This window comes from Tachypleus tridentatus, chromosome 12 (assembly GCF_004210375.1).
Source record: "Tachypleus tridentatus isolate NWPU-2018 chromosome 12, ASM421037v1, whole genome shotgun sequence".
Lineage (NCBI taxonomy): Eukaryota > Metazoa > Arthropoda > Merostomata > Xiphosura > Limulidae > Tachypleus > Tachypleus tridentatus.
The window spans coordinates 97,405,116-97,431,329 of NC_134836.1; the positions used below are offsets into that span (position 1 = coordinate 97,405,116).

Genomic DNA, 26,214 nt, shown 5'->3' on the forward strand with positions numbered 1-26,214 from the left:
AATATATATTTATATGAATCAGTATCTTGTGTTTTTGCTGTGCTCTTGTCTATTTTGGAATATTCAACACAAAAATATTACTTTGTGATGCATCTGTAATTCTCCATTTCACTCTAAGATTGTTCCCTAGTCCCGAGAGCCTAATTCCACTCCTGTGTCGAAATGTATATTAGTGAATACAAATTTAATACCACAAATGAAACAGTACATACCTTTTTCAGAATTCAACTATAATTTATTCTACAAATTCAAACTCTTCAGCAGCAATATACTCGTTTTTATGTTAAGGCGTTCGACCAACATTCAGTTTAAGTTCTTAAGTGACTTTGTAGAAAAGCGCAATAAAAAGTTAGTTGGCGTAGCAATATTAAAAATTATATGTTGACTTTGACATAATGTGAATAACTGTGAATTATAAAACGATCATATTTCATAGCATAAACACCAGCACATTCAGTATTTCATGTCCTGTTTACCAAAAACGACGTTCTGTGAAATATTATTGTAACGGTTCCTATTGTTTGTCGGATTTTTTAAAACTATTTAGTACAAAAAGAATTCAAAATCTGTTCCATTTAATGAAAACGAAATCTTTTTTTTTTTTTTTTCACAATCTGACCCAGTTGCTAACAAGCCGGAGTTTCACTCTAAGGTTACAGGTTTGCACTTCATTACTGCCAAATAATCTTCTCTGTACTTTTATGCCGTTAATGCATTATAAAAGTGACGGTCGAATCTCATTTTTCGATCTGACAAGAGTAGCTCAACTGTGAGTAAATGTTGACTAGCTTCCTACCCTCTAGTCTATTACTTCGAAATTAAGGACGGCTATAGCCTTACGTAAAATTCAACAAGAAGTTCCAGTTGTACCTTGCTAACGCTAGGCCTGATTTCACAACTAAACAATGTCTGAACAGATATTCAACTTAGTTGCTACTTTCATATCTCCTATAATTCATCACAAACATAAACTCATAACTGACAGTACCGAACTAACTCTGGTTGAAAGCAACAAACAGATTAAATTTTATATAGATTACTCCTTAACTAACAGACTCACTCACAAATCAATCATGATTTACTTTACTCTAAATCTTGATTAATATTGTTCAAGTTATGCTGAAGCTTTAGATAAGGTTCTAGACGTCAAGATACGTGTTCACCTTCTGACACTAAACCACCTACAGATACAACGAGTACTAGACATCTCACGTTCCCGTGATTTCTAAAACTGTTTTATACTTTAACAGCAGGAATATGTGAAAGGTTTATCACAAGAACTAACAACAACAAAAAAAAAAAAAAAGGAAAAGTGGATGATAGATGAATCCCCTTACTTCTTTACAAAACTGTATGTGAGGGAAGAAATCTTGTTTAGATATACTTGCACTATAGGTTTGTCCCTAAGAAAAAATGGCCACCTTTTGAAAGCGCTCTGGTTATAGGGTATTTCTCATCTTGTACTCTTAAGTGCAAAACAAATGAGGGATTAGTACCTTGAGTAACACTCGTTTTATATAACAAAGGAAAATGAGAACATTCATAATTCACTATCACTCAATAACAAATCCATATTAATATTTTTTACTACTTATACAGGATTTATGCAAAGTAAATTATAAGTTAGTCATATCAGTTTTCATGTGTTAATTTAAGCATGTACTTAGTTATTCTGAAGCTGTTACTACTGTTTACAAGTAAAATTCAGCTTATAAAAATATTAATGTCTTAGAAACTATTCAGCTGGTTCTCATGAGGTAAAATAGCCAGATGTTTATGGTATCATCTATTAAACATATATCACGTTTGCTTGACGTAAAACACGCCTGGCCTAGAGAAACAATGTAGTTTCAAGGCCTGGCACAATTAATAAAAAATTACTGTTAACATTGTAATATCAAATACTAATTTCTTATCTGCAGAGTTGATTCATTGATAATTAAAAAATGAATGAAAAAATCAGTTATTATAAAACTTTGTCGTATTTGGTAAAAAAAAACTAATAAAATGTGTAGTGATTTTAGCGTCATCTATTAAGCATAAATAACACTTGTTAAGAAATTATCGTTTAGAAAATACGTTGAATCTTTTATTGCTAGTCAAATCGCTTTAACATAAATTTTACAAGTGAAATTATTCTTGTAAAAAAATGAAAGATAATTTCATATATGTTGGTGATTTTTTGTATTTTTCTTGATTTTCATGAGTTTACCTCTTTACCAAAATATTATACACAATAAATAATTCGTATCAAATAAGAGCGAACAAATCATGGCACTACGTTTATCAATTATTCCAATAAATCGCAAATATACCTTTTTTCTTTTACAAGCACAACAAATACTGTGTCAAAATAAATATTATATTTATAAACTTCTAATATGATTTTGTTAATTATTAATTTAATTATACTGTTAATTGTTAATTATTTGGAAGTTATGGCAAGTCTATCGCTTGAAATGCTTCATTGTGACAGAAATTAATACATCACCCATTTTTAATACACAAAGAAACACTGATAGATGTCGGATTGGACTTGGTTCTTTTTTATATGTTATTATGATAGCTTTTCATCTTATCTCATTATTATATCATATCGGAGTTTTGAGCATCACGAACGTAATGATTTAGCTTGGTAAAGATCCTTTCTAAAAGCTACTGTTATAGAAACTATTTGTTGATTATGTTTGTTATTACTGTGCCTGGCATGGCCAAGCGCGTAAGACGTGCGACTCGTAATCCGAGGGTCGCGGATTCGCGCCCGCATCGCCCTAAACAGGCTCGCCCTCCCAGCAGTGGGGGCGTATAAGGTTACGGTCAATCCCACTATTCGTTGGTAAAAGAGTAGCCCAAGAGTTGGCGGTGGGTGGTGAACACTAGCTGCCTTCCCTCTAGTCTTACACTGCTAAATTAGGGACGGCTAGCACAGATAGCCCTCGAGTAGCTTTGTGCGAAATTCCAAAACAAACAAACAAGTTTTTTATTACTAGGTGACAGCCATCTCTCGTGGAAAATTCGCACTTCGCATTCTTTGTTGATTATGAAAGCAGACGCAAAAAGTTAATTGTTTGTTGCAAACTTATTGTTTTTTTACACGTCCAGAAAACACTAAATGTTTCTCAACTAAACTTGATAATAACCAAGGAAATCATTGAAATAGTGTAAAATATTTTTTGGTGACGTTTTAATGCAAAATTTAGCTGTATTACAGTTACAGTGAATTTGCTATTTTACGTATCATCTAACGGAGTGAATAACAATTGCATGAATTAAATATATTTTCCTAAAAATTATGTTTTAAAAAAAAAAATAAAAATTAAGATAACGTCCTTCGGAATGTCTATGATTCAAAAACGTTTAGCAGTATTGATGTTCTTTATAATTAGAAGAAATATACACATTTTTAACGACACAATTATCGAGAAATGTTGTAAAAGAAAAAAAAAACTTACGTTTAGTAGAGAACTTAAAGAAACACTTACCTTAAACTGAAAGCTCCCCATTTCTGAAGTTCCCACTTTTGAACCTTTTTTGAAGCAAGCTAGGTAATCTAGAGTTAGCACAAAATAGCGCTCCTTCCAGCGGCTGAAAAATTTGTCTCTTTGTTGCCATAGTAACCCCTTCTTTAGCGTGGTGGCTTCAGGTCTGACAGCCTTAGATGTTGATTCCAATTCAGCAGAGGTCATCTTGAATGGTTTTTGAAATCGATTTATGACTTGTCTTTTAGTCACCTGCCATCTTTAGAGTCGCCAAAGTTGCAATTGGCTAAATAGACTGATAAAACGTAGACACTCTAGTTTGCTAACAAATATCAAACAAGTGGTATTACGTCAAGTTATTTTAGGCACAAGCTACGAAGAATTACTTATAGCCAATAAAGAGGTTTTTGACAAAGACAAATTATTGTATATCTTATCTCATAATGTTGGCCATAAGAGAAAATACTAGACTCTCCGACAGTGTCACAAACATTAGATAACCTGTTATTTGTTTATATTTTTTAATTCTTTACTAATAATAGTAATTCGGCTCCTTTGCAAAACTATGACGCAAGCATAGGTTTGTACATAAGATATAATGCTATAACAGAAAGAAAACACCTGGTGGCAAAGAACAAGCTGAAAGAGAACGCTGTTAGTCAAACTGGTACTAAATTATTCAGATAACATTTAATTAAAAGATAGTACAGTGACTGAATGTAAAAAAAAGTACAATTTGTACGTTTTCAAAAGTTTTCTAATTTCAGTAATAAAACTTCAGAGAAAAAAGACACGGATATGAAACAAGGGGTCCAAAGAAAATGACCGAAAGTAGTGAATTCATAAGACGTGAATTAACCTTCATAAATAACAAGCAACTTTATCAGTATTTATCTCCACAGCTGGGCGTAGAAAACATTTGTGGAACCTCATCACAAATAACGAGTAAATATACACTGAGCACAAAACCGCTAGGGGCGTTCTAATATTCTATATCGATCCCAGCAGTTCCATATAAGAAACTTGAGCCCTAACGTCAGAATTGAAGAGAAACAAATCCTGATTAAATCTTAAAATATAAATCAATACTTCTTAGCCGAAGTAGTCACATCACACTATATTCATTATATGATGTTGTATAATTAGTTAATACCTTATTTAAACTGTTTTCTGTGCTGGCAGAGGCTAGCATCAATACTATTACCAGCAACCTTGAAACATAAATGGTCTCGCTCCCGACCCCTATTGGGACGCGGTGTCAGTTGTCGTTTGGAGACTGTAATTAGCAGACGACACAACAAGCTATAGATGCGTCACGTGATATAAAACAAAGAGTCATGCAGAAAATGTAGCAGACACAGACGTACAAAAAATCATTTCAAAACTGTGCTCATTGTAAAGATACTTGAATACAACGACGTGTGTAGGTGTATATGCACCAGTCAAACTAATAGCCTGGCAACAAATAAAATATTTACTTTCGCCTGTTTACATTGTAACTACGTGGAATCTGTAGTTAATGTTTTCGCTTTGCTTCACTCTCTCTGAGATACACGATAGGCGCGAGTTATACAAATCGCCGGGCGTTGTTACAGTCAATACACCGAGTATTAAAATAATATACTAAAGATATAACGAAAATAGTAATGGATGGTTTTCGCATGAATGTGGGTTAGTATTAGCATTTTCTAACATAGTAGAATTATTTTCCTAACCCGAGTCATTTTAACACGCGTTGAGATATATGTGGTACGCGCACCCAACCAAATATAGCCAGCTGACAGAAGTCACGTGACAGTGGGAAGGGTTACATTTACTTTAAGTATATTTTTGTGGCATACTGCTTGTAATGTGACCAACGGATGACAGAAGTTTTCTCGTGATATTTACTCATATTAAATGTAATCGGGAAGTATGAGTGTGACGTTAAATGTTTTGTTTGATCTTGTCACCATAGAGTAATCAGGAAATAGGAGTGTAGTCTTTAATATTCTGTTTGTTCTTGTCACCATAGAGTAATCAGGAAATAGGAGTGTAGTATTTAATATTCTGTTTGTTCTTGTCACCATATAGTAACCATGAAGTAGGAGTGTAGTCTTTAATATTCTGTTTGATCTTGTCACCATAGAGTAATCAGGAAATAGGAGTGTAGTCTTTAATATTCTGTTTGATCTTGTCACCATATAGTAATCAGGAAGTAGGAGTGTAGTCTTTAATATTCTGTTTGTTCTTGTCACCATATAGTAATCAGGAAGTAGGAGTGTAGTCTTTAATATTCTGTTTGATCTTGTCACCATAGAGTAATCAGGAAATAGGAGTGTAGTCTTTAATATTCTGTTTGATCTTGTCACCATATAGTAATCAGGAAGTAGGAGTGTAGTCTTTAATATTCTGTTTGTTCTTGTCACCATATAGTAATCAGGAAGTAGGAGTGTAGTCTTTAATATTCTGTTTGTTCTTGTCACCATATAGTAACCATGAAGTAGGAGTGTAGTCTTTAATATTCTGTTTGTTCTTGTCACCATATAGTAATCAGGAAATAGGAGTGTAACGTTTAATATTCTGCTTGTTCCTGTCACCATATAGTAATCAGGAAGTAGGAGTGTAGTCTTTAATATTCTGTTTGTTCTTGTCACCATATAGTAACCATGAAGTAGGAGTGTAGTCTTTAATATTCTGTTTGTTCTTGTCACCATATAGTAATCAGGAAATAGGAGTGTAACGTTTAATATTCTGCTTGTTCCTGTCACCATATAGTAATCAGGAAGTAGGAGTGTAGTCTTTAATATTCTGTTTGTTCTTGTCACCATATAGTAACCATGAAGTAGGAGTGTAGTCTTTAATATTCTGTTTGTTCTTGTCACCATATAGTAACCATGAAGTAGGAGTGTAGCATTTAATATTCTGTTTGTTCTTGTCACCATATAGTAATCAGAAAGTAGAGGTATGACGTTCTTTGTTCTTGTCACCATATAGTAAATAGGGGGGTGTATGCTTAATGCTCTATTTATTCATGTCTTCACACATTTATTGGCGATATACCATACAAAAAATTTTGACAAGCACTTGAGATACAATTTATTTTTTAATTTCTATAAGTAAGCACTTTTTAATTCGAAAGATAAGTGACGTGGATGTAATACAGCAACTTTATTTGGTTCTGAGAACTGGCTACTTTCGACAGTAAATAGTCAACAAACATCACGGTACTCAGTGAACGATAACGAAAAACATCAGTACAGATAAATTATAAATAAAGAACAAAAGTTGCAAAAGGCCTGAAAGAAAATCTACACCGGTCTAGTCCAGATTTGGGACATACTTTCTTGACCCCATGAATGGAAGTAGATCAGTAGAGCGCATCATTTTTCACTGTAGAAAGGACGCTCCGTGCCAGTCCAACTAGATACTTCTCATATGTTTCTCCGATATTTGCGAAACATAAAACAGTTACAAAGCACTGGAACACGCTGTGAAAGTGCATAATATTGGACCAAATGTTCACACAAATCCCATGAAAGTCTAGAGCTCAATATTTAGACTGAGATTTTTTTTCTGGGGGCCTTTTTCATAACCATGGGGTAATAAATGTTCCTTTTAGCACAACATATATAATTGTACGTAGTACGAATTGTTATTTCCCGGTTTTTTCTAAGTTCCAGCTTTCAATATATTATTATCTTTAAGATTCATTTATTTTTATTAACTGTGAATTTGTTTTGTTACTGGTGTTCAAAATTTTCTGACTTCATTCTGTAACATTTCACTACAGCGTGTGACTCCAGTTTGTGATATTCTGCAATGGGTTTGCCGTATTTACACTGGATCTTCAACGTAATGTTTCTGATCTATACCAAAAGGTGAGTTGCTACTACGGTTCAGTATTGAGAATGGAAATCCACTGACTACAAATTACACCTGTAAGTTTTGTCGTTATGATGATTCTAATATTTCTTTAAAACTATTTAACTTACATGTTAAGCATAGTAAAGTTTTAATGTTTGTAAGCCTCACAGTAAGAAACACGCTGAATCAAAAACGCTCGATCATTCACATAAAAAAAGGAAAACAGTAATTATTTCAATAAGATGACCCGTCTTCTTGGGATTTTCTATTACTTTTGTTTTAATGTGTTTGTTCCATGATGTCAGTAAACGTGAAATGTTTCCCTACGCTACGTGTAACTAACATACATTTGATTATTATATTTATAGTTTATTGGAACGATTAGTTATTTCGGATTTACAGCTACAACTAATTTTGCTCTAGTGCGGTTCCAATGTTACTGAATTATGTGGTATAACGTGTTTTCTATTTCATGTTAAAAATTTCTGAAGGAAATTGTGAACCTGTATTGTTGTTGTTGTTGCAATGTTTCGAGATTATTTCTGTACACTGTTGTTGTTGTCATGCTGAGTCTTTGTAATTTAACTGTTTTTTAGTTGCTGCTACAATTCGAAAGTATCGAGATTATATCTTTATACTGTTGTTGTTGTCATGCTGGGTCTGTGTAATTTAACTGTGCTTTAGTTGCTGCTACAATTTGAAAGTATCGAGATTATATCTTTATACTGTTGTTGTTGTGTCTTTTTTTAACTGTACTATAATATTAACAGTGCTATTTAGTCTCACAAATGTTTTTCGTTCTACAAAGAGATTTTTAGATCTAATTCTATATCAAATTACCTGTTATTGCAATATTTACTGTATATTTCTGTTTATGTATACTTGTTTATTTTTGTTTTACTCTGTTCATAGTTATGTAAATAAAATGGACACTTTGTGTCATTTATTTTTAATCTGACGCCAGTTTGAGCCTTACTAAATCTAGTAATCAAACTACCCTGGACCTGCTGGTTTACTATGCATTTATAACTTTTATCTTAATATGGTTACTTTTCTGAATATCACATTTAACTAGCTTTGTCATTATCCTCAGGTTTACAAAGAGTCCAGTGTGTTATACTAAAACGATTTGCATCATACAAATCAGAAAAAAATATGCCATGTGGCAACCACAGACAATACAAAACGACAGTAAAATAAACATGTATCATATCTGCATTGAAATATTGTTTGACATTATATAAATAGTGTGATGATACCGAAAATTGATCACTTTTGGGAAGGTCATGCAACAGCCTTTTTCAGGCAAAATATCTATACCCTCAGACTATAAGTTGTGTTAGGATAGGAAATCTGCAATTTACGATATGGAAATATCCCTTGCACTTAATTACAACCGAAAACAAAGCAATAGAGAACAACGTGAGAAACCAAGAACACCCAAAGAGATAGATTTGCGACAAATCCAACACCAATTGTGATAAACAAAGTTTGGCGTCTTGTAACAGGTGAAAGTTCAGAAAACAATGACCTGTAGTAAAAGTCGTCCACGTATCCCAGGCAATAATAAACAACGCAATAAAAAACAGCCTTTATTTGAAAAAACTATAAAAAAAAACACGTGTACACAAGTTGCTTCCACGAAATATCCGTTCAGTTGTTGCATACCCACAACAGCCGAAGAATGAAATAGGTTATCATTTTTTTTTCTACATGAAGAAATGTTGGTCAAGACACCAGATGCAGTACCTATGGATTTTGCGCAATGGGAATATTGAAATAGATATTAGGAAACTGTAGTCTTCGTACACTAAGTATACATACATATATATTGGTCAGTTGTGGAAAGCATCCAGGAAGGAACAGCATGCTTTGAACGTGACAACCTTATGACGAAGCTTTCTGCTATTGAAACTTCGCTGAAGGATTATTGTCAAGATTCGTGGTCGTTATTAGAGCATGACTGGGTGTGGGAACGTTTTCCATAATGACCGAGGCTCTAACATCGTTTTTACATAAAGTACCCAATCACAAAAATGTTAACTCTCTTTAGTGGCAGTGTTACAACATGTTCAAAGTTTCTGTTTTCACGTGTAACTGACGTCTTTCCCATGCTTATGTTGTATTATAATTTTTATTTTTCGTTATATTGTCAAAGGATTCCAATTCTTAATCATATATTGTAATTGATTACGTCTCCAATCTACTAACATCAATATTGTAAACTGAAAATTCGTTATACAACTGATAACATTTTCTCTAGAAAAGGTTTGACAGGAAACCATTTTTAATGCTGGGAAAATATACGCGATGGAGTATCCTATGTACATAGTTTCAGTACAGAAAACTAGGAGGAGAGCGCTTAGACTTATCTAAGTAGCGGTTATTCGTCATTTATTTTCTACGTAAGGTACGTACAGTTATGCACATGAAAGATAATGGGCTCTATCTCTCAATCTATTAGACCATAACTATCTAGGACAAGGAAAAAACATAGCTAACACGAAAAATCAGCTCTCTATATTTGCAAACAAATATTACAAACGAAGATTCGATCCATCGTTTACAAAATCTTTCTTAGAAATTCTAAGCCTTTAAACTTTGTGAAGAAACTATAAACAGCTATTAATCAATAGGGTAAGTGTGATCACAGACACATTAAATGTGATATTCTACAAAGTATAGCGTTTTAAAACACGTAAAACCCACATCTTTAACTTCAAAGTAGTATATAAACTATTCTTTTTTTGTTGTTTGTTTGTTTACTTTTCTTGTGAATTTGATAAAAGACGTTTCTTCCCGAAAAGTAAAACGGTTTGAAGAAATATTTTCATTTAAATGGTAGTTGTTTTGAATTAAGCACAAAGCTACACAATGGGCTATCTGTGCTCTGCCCACCACGGGTATCGAAACCCAGTTATTAGCGTTGTAAGTCAGCAGACAAACCCCTGAGCCACTGGGGGGCTTTAATTACAAAAGGTTGTTGTTTTGAATTAAGCACACAGCTACACAATGGGCTATCTGTGCTCTGCCCACCACGGGTATCGAAACCCGGTTTTTAGCCCGCAGACATACCGCTGAGCCGCTGGGGGGCACTTAAATGGAAGCTGTATTCTATTTATTTATTTTTGTCATTTTTTATAAATACTATATAAATAAATACCTTTTATGTTACGTACGACAGTCTGTTAAATTACTTTAGTCTTTGGGAAAAAAACTGTACTGTTAGTTCAGGTTTCACTGACATGGGCACAACAGTCATGACGAGACTACAAACACCTTCCCAATATTCCTCTGCGCGCGCAAATTAACTATTATGACGTACTATTTTCGTTAGTTCTATATTTAATTGTATGGAGATATCTACATGTAAGTTATTTTTCATTAATTAAATATTCTTTTGTATTCCAATATTTATCACGTTTGAGTATTGCCGTTAAAGTATATTATTATTCCACAATATTTAATTAATGAAATATACATTAAGTGAGGACATCTCATTTATTAAAATATCGAATTCATGAAAACTATGTGTGTGCAAATATACTACTTACGGTGCACCGAGTCTTACCTCAAATAAAACAGGAGAAAACACGACCGTTTCATTTTTGTTATTTATAGAAACTAAAATTTATTTTGTGTTACGGTGTAATATGTTACGAAATTTTTCAGTTTGAAAAGAAATATCCAACTTACACGCTTGCTTTAACATTATTTGTGAACCGATACGAATTTACAACTGTCAAGCATATTAATAAGATTTTAGATACAATTTTACTTTAAATAATCTGTCAAAATGTCCAAGGGATACATATTTCTCCATTCAATAGGGCGTAATTATTTTACCATTTTTATACCGTGAAGAAAATATGCTTTAATAAATGTCTTCTACGAAGTGGTAAGAACATGTAATATTCCTTCTTCGTCCTCATGACGACGGAGATGTGTATACTCATAATTCAAGAACGAATATGATACAGCTGTAAATCAGAAATACTAGAAGAAATGTTAAAACCCTTTATCCGGTATATATTACATGATGGGTTGTAACCGTATAAATTGTAATAATTAAATAAGTACATATATAATGGCCCAGCTTCACCAGGTGGGTTAAGGCGTTAAACTCGTAATGTGAGGGGCGCGGGTTCGGATCCCTGTCGCACCAAACGTGCTCGCCCTTTCAGCCGTGGGGGCGTTATAATGTGACAGTCAATCCAACTATTCGTTGGTAAAAGAGTAGCCCAAGAGTTGACGGTGGGTGGTGATGACTAGCTGCCCTCCCTCTAGTCTTAAACTACTAAATTAGGCCGTAATATAGCCCTCGTGTAGCTTTGCACGAAATTCAAAACAAACCAAACCTTAGCGATTGTTAAATTAAAAGTGTCGTATTTGCAATGAAGAGTAAACATAAGAAGAATTATATAATGTGGAATATGGTACAAAAATCTATAGGTTAGCGCTTAGATCTTTATTTTCTACCCTATTTATTAATAATTTATCATTTTATTTGAATGTGTATGCAAATGCTGTTTTTGCTTATGTTACTAACATTTTTAACTCAGGGAAAAATATTTTTTATGTAAAATAAAGTTATTAAACATTCTAAGTTACTGGTAAACTCTATCAATGTTGAAAGTGGTTGAGGGCGAGTCGTAAGAGATCCGACCCTCAGATAAGAAAATCCCTAAGGAGTGTTCCCTAGCTCTATGGAACAAAGGGCTAAGGGGAACCGAAACTATATTGTAGGATAATCTGTGAAGGAACTAAAACGGTCATAAGATTAAACTTGAAAAACTGGTTTATACCGATTAACTATTTACAAGTCGTGCGACTTCAGTTGTCATCAGAGCTGGTGGTGATGTTTTCTTTTCTAATATAGAGTCAATAATTAATGAAATGTAGTATTAGATAGTTAATTTTCACCGTTTTCTAGGAGAAATAACCAAATGAGTTAGACGTTGGGCTTCTCAACTTCAGTTCCCGCTTCGAGCCAGCGTCTACCTATCTATCTATCTTTTGATTCCACTCCTGTTACTGATGACGCTCAACAAAAACATACGTCATCGCTTAGCAACAGAACTATCATCTCGCGATGACGATAAATCTACTTGAAGTAAAAATGTATCTCAGGAGGGATGGTATGGGTATTAATACTTTTTTTTCCAAAATAAAGCAGAGAACAACGTTTCGATCTTCTTAGGTCATCTTCAAGTTAACCTTAAGATGACCTAAGAAGGTCAAAACGTTATTCCCTGCTTTATTATTTTGGTGAAAGTATTAATACCCATACCAGCCATCCTGAGATACATCAGTACTATCATCTCATATTCCTCTTTGAAAAACAGTGGTATATATGTTGAATACATGGTATATGGGCCCGGCATGGCCAGGTGGGTGAAGACGTTCGACTCGTAATCTGAGAGTCGCAAGTTCGAAGCCCCGTCGCACCAAACATGCTCGCCTTTTCAGCCGTGGGGGCGTTACAAGTGACGGTCAATCCAGCTATTCGTTGGTAAAAGAGTAGCCCCAGAGGTGGCGGTGGGTGGTGATGACTAGTTGCTTTCCGTCTAGTCTTACACTGCTAATTTAGAGACGGCTAGCGCAGATAGCTCTTGAATTGCTTTGTGCGAAATTCAAAAAACAAACATGCTATACGCTTTAAATAAAAGTTCAGAGATACGCCTTTTGAGGAGATTGATTATTCTTATTTTTTGTTTCACTTCATTAAAACTTTTCTCCTTCTTGTGTTGCAATCATCAGTTAACTGTCATCTATTGTGTGAAATACTACACGAGCATTTCGTTCCAATTTAGAAAGCATATAGGGCGACACCTGTATTTCATTTAAATTAGGTTTTCAGTTCACGAGTAATTAATTAATTAATCCTTCTTCTATTTTTCTTCTGTTAATATTGTTCTCATTGCATAAAACTAAAGATCATCTAAAGACATTTTATTCTGATAATTTCAACGTCTGTAAATATTAATACAATCCATATACTAGCACTGACGTAGGCGAACCAGGATGCAACGTAAGCATTACAATCAAAGAATATAACAATCTTCCAGCACACATTAACGAACACAACACAAAGAATCAACATCCATTTAACATTAACAACTCTAAAATATTATGCAACGAGAACAACATTAATAGAAGTAAAATAAAATAAGTATTAATTATTCGTAAACTAAAATCTAATTTAAATCAAACAACAGGTGTCACCTTATGCGTTTGTTTGTAGTTAAACAGAAAGCTGAAGAATGGGCTATCTGTGTTCTCTTCACCACAGGTATCGAAACCTGGTTCCTTGTGTTTTAAGTCCGCAAACATAACGCTGTACCACTGGAGGGACTTTTAAATTGGAAAAATATTCTCACTCGGTATTTCACACAATAGAGACAGTTACCTGATGATGGCCACACGAATAATCTAAACGTTCTAATGAAGTTCAAGAATAAACAATCCACTCAAAAGTTGCATCTCTGGAATTTTAATTAAAGTGTGTAACGAATTTATTCTTCTCAAAACAAATGTTGTGTAAAGATTTTTTTAAACTATTATACGATGTTATAGTGTTTTTAACAATTATATGATGTTGTAGAGAGTTCTTTTTAAGGAACTATTGTTGAATGTTATGGCGTGAGGTTTTATTATGGGATGTTATCGGTGTTATGGCGTTTATAATATGTTGTTAAACAATAAAAGCATGAACTAAACTGTTGTTAGTCTATGTAATGAAAGCGGACTTTGGTTAAACATTTAATAATCAAAGTTTGTCCTCAACGTTCATTGACCAAAGTCTATCCTCGGACATTTAATCGCCAATATACACTCTTAAACGGTTAGTGACCATTGTATTCTCTGAAAAGTTTAATGACTAAAGTCTACCCTGAAAGAAATAGTGGTTAATGTCTACTCTGAAACTTTGTGCTCAATGTCCACTCTGAAACGTTCAGTGAATGAAATACCTTCCGAAACCTTTAATGACCAAATCCCATTTCGAAAATATAAACAACCAAAGCTCACTCTGAAACGTTTTTTTTTTCTAAGAGAATTTTAATTAGAAACTAACTGAGCTCCCTGCGTCTGCTAAATCGAATAAATATTTTTTATTTCCTCAAAATCTGATTGTTTTTCTTTCATGACAAACAAGAAGTTTGACGAAAAAAGTTCACTAAAGGAAGGACTTAGGCTCCCAGCTTTTCTTATTACAAAACACCAACCAGTCGTTTAGTAGTATCATAAAATCGACACAAAAATACTTTAGTGGTTATCCAAAATTATAATTAGTGGTATAAAATAATAAGTCTATGAGAACAAAGTGTTGTATGTAATTTCGGAGTAAAGTCTTTCCGTGAATTACTCTCGGGTTAACTCCTGAGAAGAGACTTTCCATGGACAACTCTCAGAGGTGGTTAAGGCACTCAACTCGTAAGCTGAGGGTTGCGGGTTGGAATACCCGTCACACCAAACATGCTCACCATTTCAGCCGTGGGAGTTATATTGTGGCGATCAATCCCACTATTCGCTGGTAAAAGAGTGGGCCAAGAGTTGGCGGTGGGTGGTGATGACTAGCTGCCTTCCCTCTCGTCTTACACTACTAAATTAGGGCGTCATATAGCGCAGATAGCCCTCGAGTAGATTTGCGCGAAATTCAAAACAAACTACTCTCAGAAATGTCTTAGATGCAACTTCTGAGAAGAGTTTTTTCATGGCTTACTTTCAAAATTGTTTCAGATGCAACTTTTGAAAATGACTTTTTTACGGATTATTTTAAAAACTGAAATAGAAGCAATCTTAGAGAAAATATTGTCCACAGATTGCTTTCATAATCGTTTTATATGAAACTTCTGAGAATAGTTTTTCTACAGATTATTCTTGAAATTGCTTTAGGCACAGCCTTGGATAAGAGATTTTCTGCAAATTACTAATAGATTTGTTTATTAAATTTGTTTATTAGATTTGTTTATTAGATTTGTTTATTAGATCTGTTTATTAGATTTGTTTATTAGATCTGTTTATTAGATTTGTTTATTAGATCTGTTTATTAGATTTGTTTATTAGGTCTATTTATTAGATCTGTTTATTAGATTTGTTTATTAAATTTGTTTATTAGATCTGTTTATTACATCTGTTTATCAGATTTGTTTATTACATCTGTTTATTAGATTTGTTTATTAGATTTGTTTATTAGATCTGTTTATTAGATTTGTTTATTAAATTTGTTTATTAGATCTGTTTATTACATCTGTTTATTAGATTTGTTTATTAGGTTTGTTTATTACATCTGTTTATTAGATTTGTTTATTACATCTGTTTATTAGATTTGTTTATTACATCTGTTTATTAGATTTGTTTCTAAATGACCTTTTAATTTTGTCCTTTTTTCATTTTATTTTCTTAGAAACATAAAATTCACATTCTTATCATATTACTTATTGTTTATATCACTAATTGTTTACGAATCTACCTTTCTTTTCGTGTGGGTTAAGGCGTTCGACTCATAATCCTAGGGTCGTGGGTTCAAATTTCTGTCGCACCAAACATGTTCGCCCTTTTAGCCGTGGGGGCGTTATAATGTGACGGTCAATCCCACTATTCGTTGGTAAAAGAATAGCCCAAGAGATGGCGGTTGGTGTTGATAACTAGCTGTCTTCCCTCTTGTCTTACTCTGCTCAATTAGAGACAGCTAGCGCAGATAGCCGTCGAGTAGCTTTGCGCGAAATTCAAAAAACAAACAATCAATCTTTTCGTGTTCAAAATGTTACATCAGTTCCATTATACCAGATGTTGACGTCAAAGATGTAATAAACTTGCATTATTTATTCAGCGTAACAATTCGCGATTCCTTGCACATGCGCATAAGGAATGTTATATATCTTTAAAAAAAAGAATGTTTTGAATTTTTTTATCAACTTCCAAAAAAAACCTCTTTCGCCACAAATACATTAAGTCTGCGTGTTTTAATAAGTAAGTGTTTTTATTTAATTTGCTACTGAGAATGTTAAATTAATTTGAACCTTTTGTTAAATACTTTGTTTATTAAATACTACAAGGTAGCTGTTCATTTTGGTTATTGATAATAACACACTTATTTTCAATTTACTTTTTAGATTGCAAGTAGCAACTTTGGGTGTCATTTATTAAAATAATTTTTCACCACTATGATTTAGTAATGTGTTTAGTTAGGTAGTTGGTTATCACCATTAGATTCCATCAAGAAACATTGGGCCGCAATCGCTTGCGGATTCTTTAACAGGTATTTAAGTGAGTAGGTTGTTAGCCCACTGCACCGAGCCGGCCCTAATTTAGTAGTGTAAGACTAGAGGGAAGGCAGTTAGTCATCACCACCCACCGCCAACTCTAGGGCTACTCTTTTACCAACGAATAGTGGGATTGACCGTAACATTATAACGCCCCCACGGCTGGGTGGGCGAGAATGTTTGGCGCGACGCAGTCGCGAACCAGCGACCTTCGGATTACGAGTCGCACGCCTTACGCGTTTGGCTATGCCATGCCTAATGTGTTTAGAAAGAATCAATTAACACATAACTGATTTACTCGCCCTCAACATTAAGTTGTTAATAACATGTTTCTTTACTTCTAATGAAATAAAGGCAAGTATCTATAATAACGTTAACCACTCCTTGAATGTTTTACATGTATTACAAATTTTAGAAACCACAAAGATAACTAGAAAGTTGTATTTCACGTAACATTTCAAATATTGCGTGAACTAAGTGTTCTCGTTACAATTACTTAGACCTTCGATCTTTGCGGAACTCAGCGAAATTGGAAGCTGGTGTAGTGAATCTATGTTCAGTGGCATATTTATGGAAAATGGGCTAGGGGGAGCTCAGCCCCAAGACCCATGATCTTAATAGGAGCCCATTGATAATTTTATTCTCTGTAAAATGATATGGGATGTAGGATCCACAAAAATTATTTGCCCCTGGGCCTTCACAACCTTAAATCCGCCTAGTTTATATTCCTTGTGCTGTTTGAACCCCATAAACACGCTGCGGATGCTATGTGTGCACATCACCCTTGCTAATGCGCGATACGAGCAATATGAGCTTTGTATGGGTCACTTTGAACGTTATTTTGAAGCCAAAAAGAGTACACCTTAATTGAAAGATGGTGAAGCTAAATTTTTAAAAGGGGAAGATTAAGTTTTTCACTAAAAATAATATAACGTACAGTCCATTCTCAGACAGATGTTCTTGGGCATATTATACCTGTTTCTGTAGGTTTACAACAGATAGGTTTTCAGATAATTCTAAAAAGCCCAAAGTCGTATCAGTTGCTTCAATCTTTACAAAATCAACAGCTTTTGCACTGAACCTGCAAATCATAATATGTTGGAGTGTGTTGGATTGTTCACCAGTTCGAGCATCCATTGTACTGGAACAGAATTACTTTTTGTAGTTTATATTAAAGCATCGTAACACCAGTTGCCAGTAGAAATGATAATTCTCATAATCTCCTCATAAAGAGATCTGCAGGTTGGTAAACCCCATGTAAGTAGTTTTTATTGTTTTTATGAAAAAATCATTGCTTTACTCAACGCGCCTTTGTGACAATCCTTAAAACATTGGATTTCTCTGCAGGGATGGATACAGAGGGGGGGATGTATCCCCCCACTGGCCATACCAAAATTGTGTATGTTAATGTGAAATCAGAAATATAAAGTACTGATCATCTCAATTAGAATATTTTTGATTACGTAGACCACTGAGTGGGATTTCCCCAGAACAAGGAGCTACTGACTCACCATTACTAAATTGACCTCAGGCCTGGTGACTTTATAGTATTGGCTAGATCAACCCACTAGGCAGTCACTTACTTCCTCAGAAATGTTTTGGAATAAATGAGAGTACATGATCATATGTACTATGGTGTTAAAAAGTTCATGTTAATATGTTGTGTGGTTGATTCGATATACTGCTATAGGCCTAAGTGCTGTATGTTTACTTGTAACATGTATTTAGGAATATATAAAAGTCCATTGTCACATGCACTATGTTGTGTGATTCAGTACACTGCTGTACGATTACTTGTAACTTGATATTTTAGAATAAAATCAATAAATGAGAGTTCATAGTCATATATGTTTCTTTTCTTTGTCTCTAAATTAATTCTATGAAATAGCACTAACAAGGAAAAGCTTACTTGGGGTCGGGTTTAAGTCACTGTTACTTAGTCGATCATCCCCCCCACCAAAAAATCCTGTTTCCACCCCTGTTCCTCTGCTATGTCACGTGGTTGTATCCAAGTGTTATGAACAAGTGCATCATTACTTACCTTTTCAGCAGGATATGAACCACGGATCAACAATATGTACCCACTGATACGGTCGCTGCACAGCTGTATCCTTGCTTCTGTGATCAACACTTAAAACTGCACTGTATAAATACAAACACCATCTAAAACTACCATGGAAACATCAGTTTTCTTTTCTGAGAGAAAATCCTATATAATAGTCAAGTACAGCTGAATATCAATGTTATTTCCAAATCCTACACACACAAAATGGAAACTGCCCACCAAGATAGAAAAACTGAATATATTATTCTCGTTAGAAAACGTGTTACCAGTCCCAAAATTTTAAACAGAATTCTAGTTGATAAACCAGCTCAAAATTTAATCACGAGGGCCCTTCCTTCCCAGAAAAAGATTCGCATAGGTCTCGCATACATGTAATCTTCAAAGATAAAATCATGGAAGAAAGATAATCAAACTAAAACTTCGTAAGTCTTGTTAGATTAAAGTATTTGTCATACTTTAGATTCTGAGACCATCAAAGGCTAGTTCACCTTACATCACATCTATCATATTACAGTTGATGTGTTCCATTACTTTTACACCTATTACCTAGAAGGAGTTAGGTGTAAATGCTTTCTGCTCAGGTGATATTTTGTAGCACCAAGTTTCAGCAGAGGTAATAATACCATGTATAACAAATCCTTGGGGCGTATTTTAAATGTTACAGCAATCAATCGAGTACTTTTAAACACATATTCAGTTTAAATGTCATCTAGAAGGGATTATCAGATGTCCGACACTAGGAATAATAGCGCTGTTGAGGTGATTTTGTACGAATAACGTAATTTTCGATAGAAGTGTCCTTCTCTTCTTGGATATATATATATATCTTAGTCCACCATTATATTTTCATAGTACACACGGTGTGATTCAAGACGATACCATATGTTTATTTCACCATTCATTAACATGTAAACGCCTTTTCAATTTCTGTTTTCTTCAGTTAGGTTTCAATAAAGAAGTCATTCAAGTAAACTGTTCAACATCTCCTTGATTTAGTCATGCATGTGTTAAAATCACTCTTATGGGTCTCTCAATATGTCTTCTTACACGATAGATAACTGTAACTTCAATTGAGAGTTCTCAAAATAGACAACTTTTTTTTTTCTTTCAGTGAATCGGGCAATGACCTTCTCACTCTTGTGATGAATTCATTGTGGTGTTGGGTCGCATGAGTAAAGCGCGATCCGCGAGCACCCTGGCTAAGTTTGCATAGTTTGTTTTGTATTTAAAGGTCAAGTAAAATATTCGTTTAGTAAAATATTTGTTTTGTAACTCATAGGTTTTATGTTGTGTTTTACCTGCTAGCTGAGCTTTAATTTTCATTTAAGGGGCTCACACTGCACTGATAAAATAGAGCCATTAAAGGTTCTATCACATTCTCTCTGTCAACACGCCCATGGCAAAACACTTGTTCGTGTTATGTGTAAGGGGTTTGTATATTTTTGTGTACAGTCACTTTCTTTGTGGCAAACTCAATTCACACTTAACTCTTCGTCAGATTTCCAGTTCTTGCGGGCCCAACTCAGTTACTTTTGAGAAAATCATTTTACACTAGAATATCACAAGGTTCTCCCTTTAGGTCCACACTTCGCATGGTATTCCACTGAATGATGCCTTGCCTACATCCCTTCAATGTGATTGAAGCTGATTATCCTATCAGCAAGCAATGTGGACAAATATTCGTCTGTAGTCTCGAATATGTAGTATCCACGTGACTGATTCTACTGAGCAAGTCGCGAAATCATTGGTTGATACATATAATTTAAATCTATTCAGTAGTTCCCTTTATCATATAGCGCAGTTGCATCTCAAGATAAAAGGTTTAAGCACTTCGAAACATAACAATAATTAGATTTTGGGTTGTTTTGAATTAAGCACAAAGGTAAACAATGGGCTATCTGTCCTCTGCCCACCACTGGTATCGAAACCCGGTTTCTCGCGGTGTGAGTCTCCAGACATCCCGCAGAAACAACAGTTTATATGACAAATATACAAAGATATTTTTAAACAGTATTGTTATCATAACTCTTAACAACAAACAAAATATTAAAGACTCAAGTTGATGCAAACTGATACTTGAATTAAATATTTGATGCAAAGTAGGGAAAATTACCTTCAATTGAGCAAAAGTAAATAATTACACTTACACATGATTCTACACAGGGAGAAAATAAGTTGCTACAAGCAGCTGCGCAATGGACTGTGTATATTTGGCCAGTCGAGGGTAGCTAAACTCGATTTCTGGAGTTATAAGACAACATAAAGAAGTGAGGTAATAAAGTATATTTCATGAATAAAGGTCAAACATTTTTTATTAGTGAACATTTATTTTTGACCTTCAACATTTTCATCTTATCGACTCTTTTTTTTCTTATTATAAAATGAGTTAAAATCGAATGAAAATGTAATTCAATGAATTATTAAATAGTATTAATTATACAAATATACAACATAGTTATCTGTCTGTCCCTTGTCTTGATGCAACAATTTGTAACTGGCTGAACCAGTTTCGATGAAATTTGGTAGGTTGTTATTCAGGTGGGCTCACAAGATGGAACTGACATGGATAAACAGTGAGGAAAAAAGGTTAGATTTTATCGGCTATATCATTTTTTATTACATGAAGCCGACGTCAAATGTGTATCTTTTTTATCACTCATATGCTGTAGACTTGTATTACGAATGTCGCACACGCACATCACCCACCATCCACGTGAGGCCAGTGAGATGGATGCCGTGTTATAGTGAATTAGTAATTCATATAAAAACACCTTCACATGCTTTAAGAATATTAACATTCAAAAAAAAACTAAAAGCCACAACAAAATAATGGAAACCCTTAATACAAACAGAATTACAGATTCACATTACGCTAAAAACCAGACTTCAGTTTATGTAAAATAAATTCCACATGAGGAAGAGATACCTTTTAGAGGTATTTTTTAACATCTGATGTACAAGTCAGCTCAGCATCTTTTAGTGCGGAGTTAAGGATGCTCAACAGAGAGGAAGAATACATCCTGTAAGTCGGTGAATTAGGATTATTGTGACAAATCTGGATGAATGAAGCTCGACACAACTTCTAAACCGAAAACAACAACTAACTATTAATGAAAATATGGCATGATAAAAAGATCTATATAAATTATTGTACCATACTCCACATTATATCATCCTTCTTATGTTTACTCTTCATTTCAAATACGACACTTTTAATTTAACAATCGCTAATGTTTGGTTTGTTTTGAATTTCTGCAAAGCTACACGAGGGCTATCTGCGCTAGCCATCCCTAACTTAGCAGTGTAAGACTAGAAGGAAGGTAGCTAGTCATCACCCACCGCCAACTCTTGGGCTACTCTTTCACCAACGAATAGTGGAATTGACCGAACTTTATAACGCCCCCACGGTTGAAAGGACGGGCATGACTGGTGTGACAGGGATTCGAACCCGCGACCCTTGGATTAGGAATCGAGTACCTTAACGACCTTGCCATGCCGGGCCAATCGCTAAGGAAATCATCTCACAATGCATCGTGCATCTGGTTCCAACTTCAACACTTTATCTTTGGGCTTCACTGTGACGTTACTTTCACATAATATTGAAGTCAATGATTCTGTCTTTATGACTTCAACTCCTCTTTTTGAAGATAATGATACTAACGTGCCTGTTGTTTTATATTTCGCTGTCAATGCAGTAATGAATTGACGAATATGTGATTCAAATGGTATGAAAAATCGATTGGAATATCTTCGATTAAGTTCTTCCCTCATTCTGCCTGAAACCAAGGTTTAACTTAATTTTTACACTTAAGCCATCGCATTCACAACCACATCTAGAACTTTTCAAACATTTTTCATTGCTACGTTGATGTACTTTAAGCTGAAAAGTTATTTTCTCCATTTTAGCTTTTATATTCTCGGGTAATGTAACGGGTCTGGTCCAGTGACCTAGACCTTGAAAATAATGTCAAACGTCTTCAGATTGTCTGATCAAAACCCAAACTTTTCAGAAATGACTCCTTTTTTTTTTTGAAACTACATCAAGATGCCCTGGTGGCTCTTGTGGCAAGTGTCAATATATAAATTTATATTTTGAATTTTAGACACTAACATATATAACCCACATCTTCATTAATAATATTAATCGTTTGTTATTTTAGTGATTCAAACCACATTTGTTTGTTTTAATATTCTGCTGATAACGGTTTAATTTTCTCTTTAATGTTAAAACTTTTTTTGAGTTGTTAAACATAATTTATTATTAATAATAGTTGAAATTTTCTCTATTCTATTAAACTTATTTTGCCTTTAGCGCAAACCACAAAATGGGTTATTTACCCCTGACTTTGATATTTTTAGTCCGGAAAATTACCATTGACCCACTTTGCGAAATTCCTTTGTAAATTTCTGCCTAGTTTATCTGTCCTGTTATTACTAGTTGGGTATCTTTTCGTTAAAGTTTATCTTGCACTGACGAAAGTAGATCAATCGTGTTGTCTAACAGAACTATTGATAATCTCTCTTAATGTTTATTGATATTAGTTCACATACTTCAAAATTTTGTCAATCAATTAATTAAACAAACGTATCCAAACTTAAACATGTATTATTATAATATCCACGGTTTTAATTGATTTATAAACTCTTTTCTGACGTTATATACAATCTTGTGAAACTACATGCGTGTAAGAAAATCATGTTTGTTACCATATCAGCCAAGACATGTTTCCAACCAATGTGGTAAGCGCTGTACAAGAGCATAAATGAACAGTAATTGTAATTTAAACAAGGGACTGGAAAGTATATCTCCTTCAATTCTTATTAACAGTGAATTATCCCCCCTCATAGTTCAACAACAGGAATGTACCATATACATTGTAGTCTAACTTGCCCTTAGACCTATATTAATACCACTACCGATTACGTACTCTTACAACTCATATGTGACAGTATTTTTACAAAACAACCACCACTCTATTATTGAAATTAGTTACGTCACAAAAGTTTTCATGGAAAGAATAAACAAGATGGGAAAATATTTCCCTATATATAGTTAAGTTTACAAATTAAATTAAACAGAATAAGTTGCTAAAAGTGTTTAATTGTTGCTTATAACTGTTTGTTTAATAACATTAACGTAAATTTAAATGATTTGTGATGACAAGTGAAAATAGGTCTCAGTTTGTTTGTTTTTGAATTTCGCACAAAGCTACTCGAGGGCTATCTGTGCTAGCCGTCCCTAATTTAGCAGTGTAAGACTAAAGGGAAGGCAGCTAGTCATCACCACCCATCGCCAACTATTGGGCTACCCTTTTATCAACGAATAGTGGGATTGACCGTCACATTATAACACCTCCACGGCTGAAACGGCAAGCATGTTTGGCGCGATGGGGATGCGAACCCGCAACCCTCAGATTACGAGTCGCACGCCTTAACACGCTTGGTCATGCCGGGCCGCGTAAAGAAGCAGAATGGTTTGTTTGTTTTGAATTTTCGCGCAAAGCCTCAGAAGGGCTATCTGCGCTAGTCGTCCCTAATTTAGCAGTGTAAGACTAGAGGGAATACAGCTAGTCATCGCCACTCACCGCCAACTCTTGGGCTTCTCTTTTACCAACAAATAGTGGGATTGAGCGTCACATTATAACGCGCCACGGCTGAAATGGCGAGCATGTTTGGTGCGATCGGGATTCGAACCCGCGACCCTCAGATTACGAGTTGAACGCCTTTACCCACCTGGCCATGCTGGGCCAACATGTCTCAGAATGGCTGGTATGGGTATTAACACTTTTACTAATAAAGACAACGTTTCGACCTTCTTAGATCATCTTCAGGTTAACAAAGAGAGAGTTAAGTTTATGTAATGTTAGCCAAATATTATAGATCGACCTTCTTAGATCATCTTCAGGTTAACAAAGAGAGAGTTATGTTTATGTAATGTTAGCCAAATATTATAGATCGACCTTCTTAGATCATCTTCAGGTTAACAAAGAGAGAGTTAAGTTTATGTAATGTTAGCCAAATATTATAGATCGACCTTCTTAGATCATCTTCAGGTTAACAAAGAGAGAGTTATGTTTATGTAATGTTAGCCAAATATTATAGATCGACCTTCTTAGATCATCTTCAGGTTAACAAAGAGAGAGTTAAGTTTATGTAATGTTAGCCAAATATTATAGATCCCAATAGACGTTTGTTTCGGTCTAAAAACGACGCAAAAAACAATTTAAATAAAGTATTGTTAATTTACATTTTTTTTTACATCTGTAAGAGTTCCCATGAATAGCCACCATGCGGCAATTTCAACAAACTTTATTCGGTGTATTTATTGTATTTTTACTTGTTTTAAGCGTCAGTCTTACAGAAATGTTTAAAACTGCTGGAAATTTAAAAGTCTTTGTTGCAAAAAATCTATACTTTACAGATATTTAATCAATTACTTGCCAAATGTGTTTTTCACGAATTAGTCTTGAAGCCTGAAAAAGAGTGCCTCAGAAAGTTCACACTTTGTTTTACAGTAACAAGAAAAATAGCACCAATAATTTATTATAAGAGCAAGATTAAATGTTCAACTACGTAAGTATAATATATCCCATAAGACAAAAGACAAACTCCCTCAGTTTATCTTTCTATATGTACCAGAATAATTTACACTGAGCTGAGAGAGAAAACCTTATTCCCAATATGAATATAGGTTTTCATTCTCTTAATTAACCTATTTTGCAATAAAACCAAAATCATTAATTCCAATTAAGAAAGACCACTAACAGCAATATGATGGAAATATCTTATGATCAAAATAAGGCGTAGGCAGCGAAACGGGTGGGGGTGGTAGATGTGTGAGCACGTGTTTCTCAATTCTGACCTGGTAGCGAAGTGCTTGTTTAAATGGGAAATAAAGACTTGTATATAGTTATCATGGACAGCTGCACTGTCAGTTTTGAGTTCAATGGTCACTGTCAACATAGTAAACTAGAACCCCCAGTCGATTGTGTTGCCCTTCCCCATATTCGTATATGTTTCGACGCCTATAACACAAGCAGTTTGAAGGTAGGAAGTACAATTTCTAATAAACATATCCTTTTACACGGTTCTGAGTTTCATCAAAAGCTTTACCACTTACACACCGCAGAGCAACCTGGAAATAACTTAATTATCACGTGACTTAGAAGGATTCTAAATATGTGATTTTTTTCTCTAAAAATCTTTGAAAATAGGACGAAGGTATATAGAATAGTTTAAAATTGGCGTACACAAATTAAGACTAAATCTAATGATACATATGTATGATTACATCAGCAGTTAGTCATTTTGTGATAAAGAAAAGTATCATACATATCAACCACATTTTTCTTCCTGTCTTTAATACGTAAAGTTTCGTGAAGAAAGTTAATAAGTGCTCTGGTTTAGGGCACACTCTGAGCCTTGAATCAGTTTAACAGCTCATTCTGGTGATACCCCTTAAGAAATATTACGTTAAAAGCTTCCAGCTACACTGTAATTTAGAGATCTAAACTTCACATTCAGTTAGGCTTGAGAATATTGCTTGAAACAAGGTTTT

General features: G+C 34.3%; 1 protein-coding gene and 1 long non-coding RNA gene across 5 annotated transcripts in view; one reads left to right on the top strand and one right to left on the bottom strand.

Moving 5' to 3' along the window:
• The window catches only part of LOC143234094 (uncharacterized), a 48,416-nt gene that overhangs the window by 13,547 nt on the left and 8,655 nt on the right, over nucleotides 1-26,214 (bottom strand). Inside the window, exon 3 of one of the 4 annotated variants that reach the window (XM_076471156.1) lies at nucleotides 3,483-3,686. In XM_076471156.1, the coding sequence (XP_076327271.1) occupies nucleotides 3,483-3,686 (204 nt within the window). Of the gene's footprint in view, nucleotides 1-3,482; nucleotides 3,802-26,214 lie in introns of all 4 variants that reach the window. The other 3 variants (XM_076471153.1, XM_076471155.1, XM_076471154.1) reach the window with 3 other exon arrangements.
• On the top strand, nucleotides 5,042-18,176 carry LOC143234096 (uncharacterized). The gene is made up of 3 exons (XR_013018517.1): nucleotides 5,042-5,150; nucleotides 7,252-7,339; nucleotides 18,059-18,176. It is a non-coding gene; the product is annotated as an uncharacterized LOC143234096 (long non-coding RNA).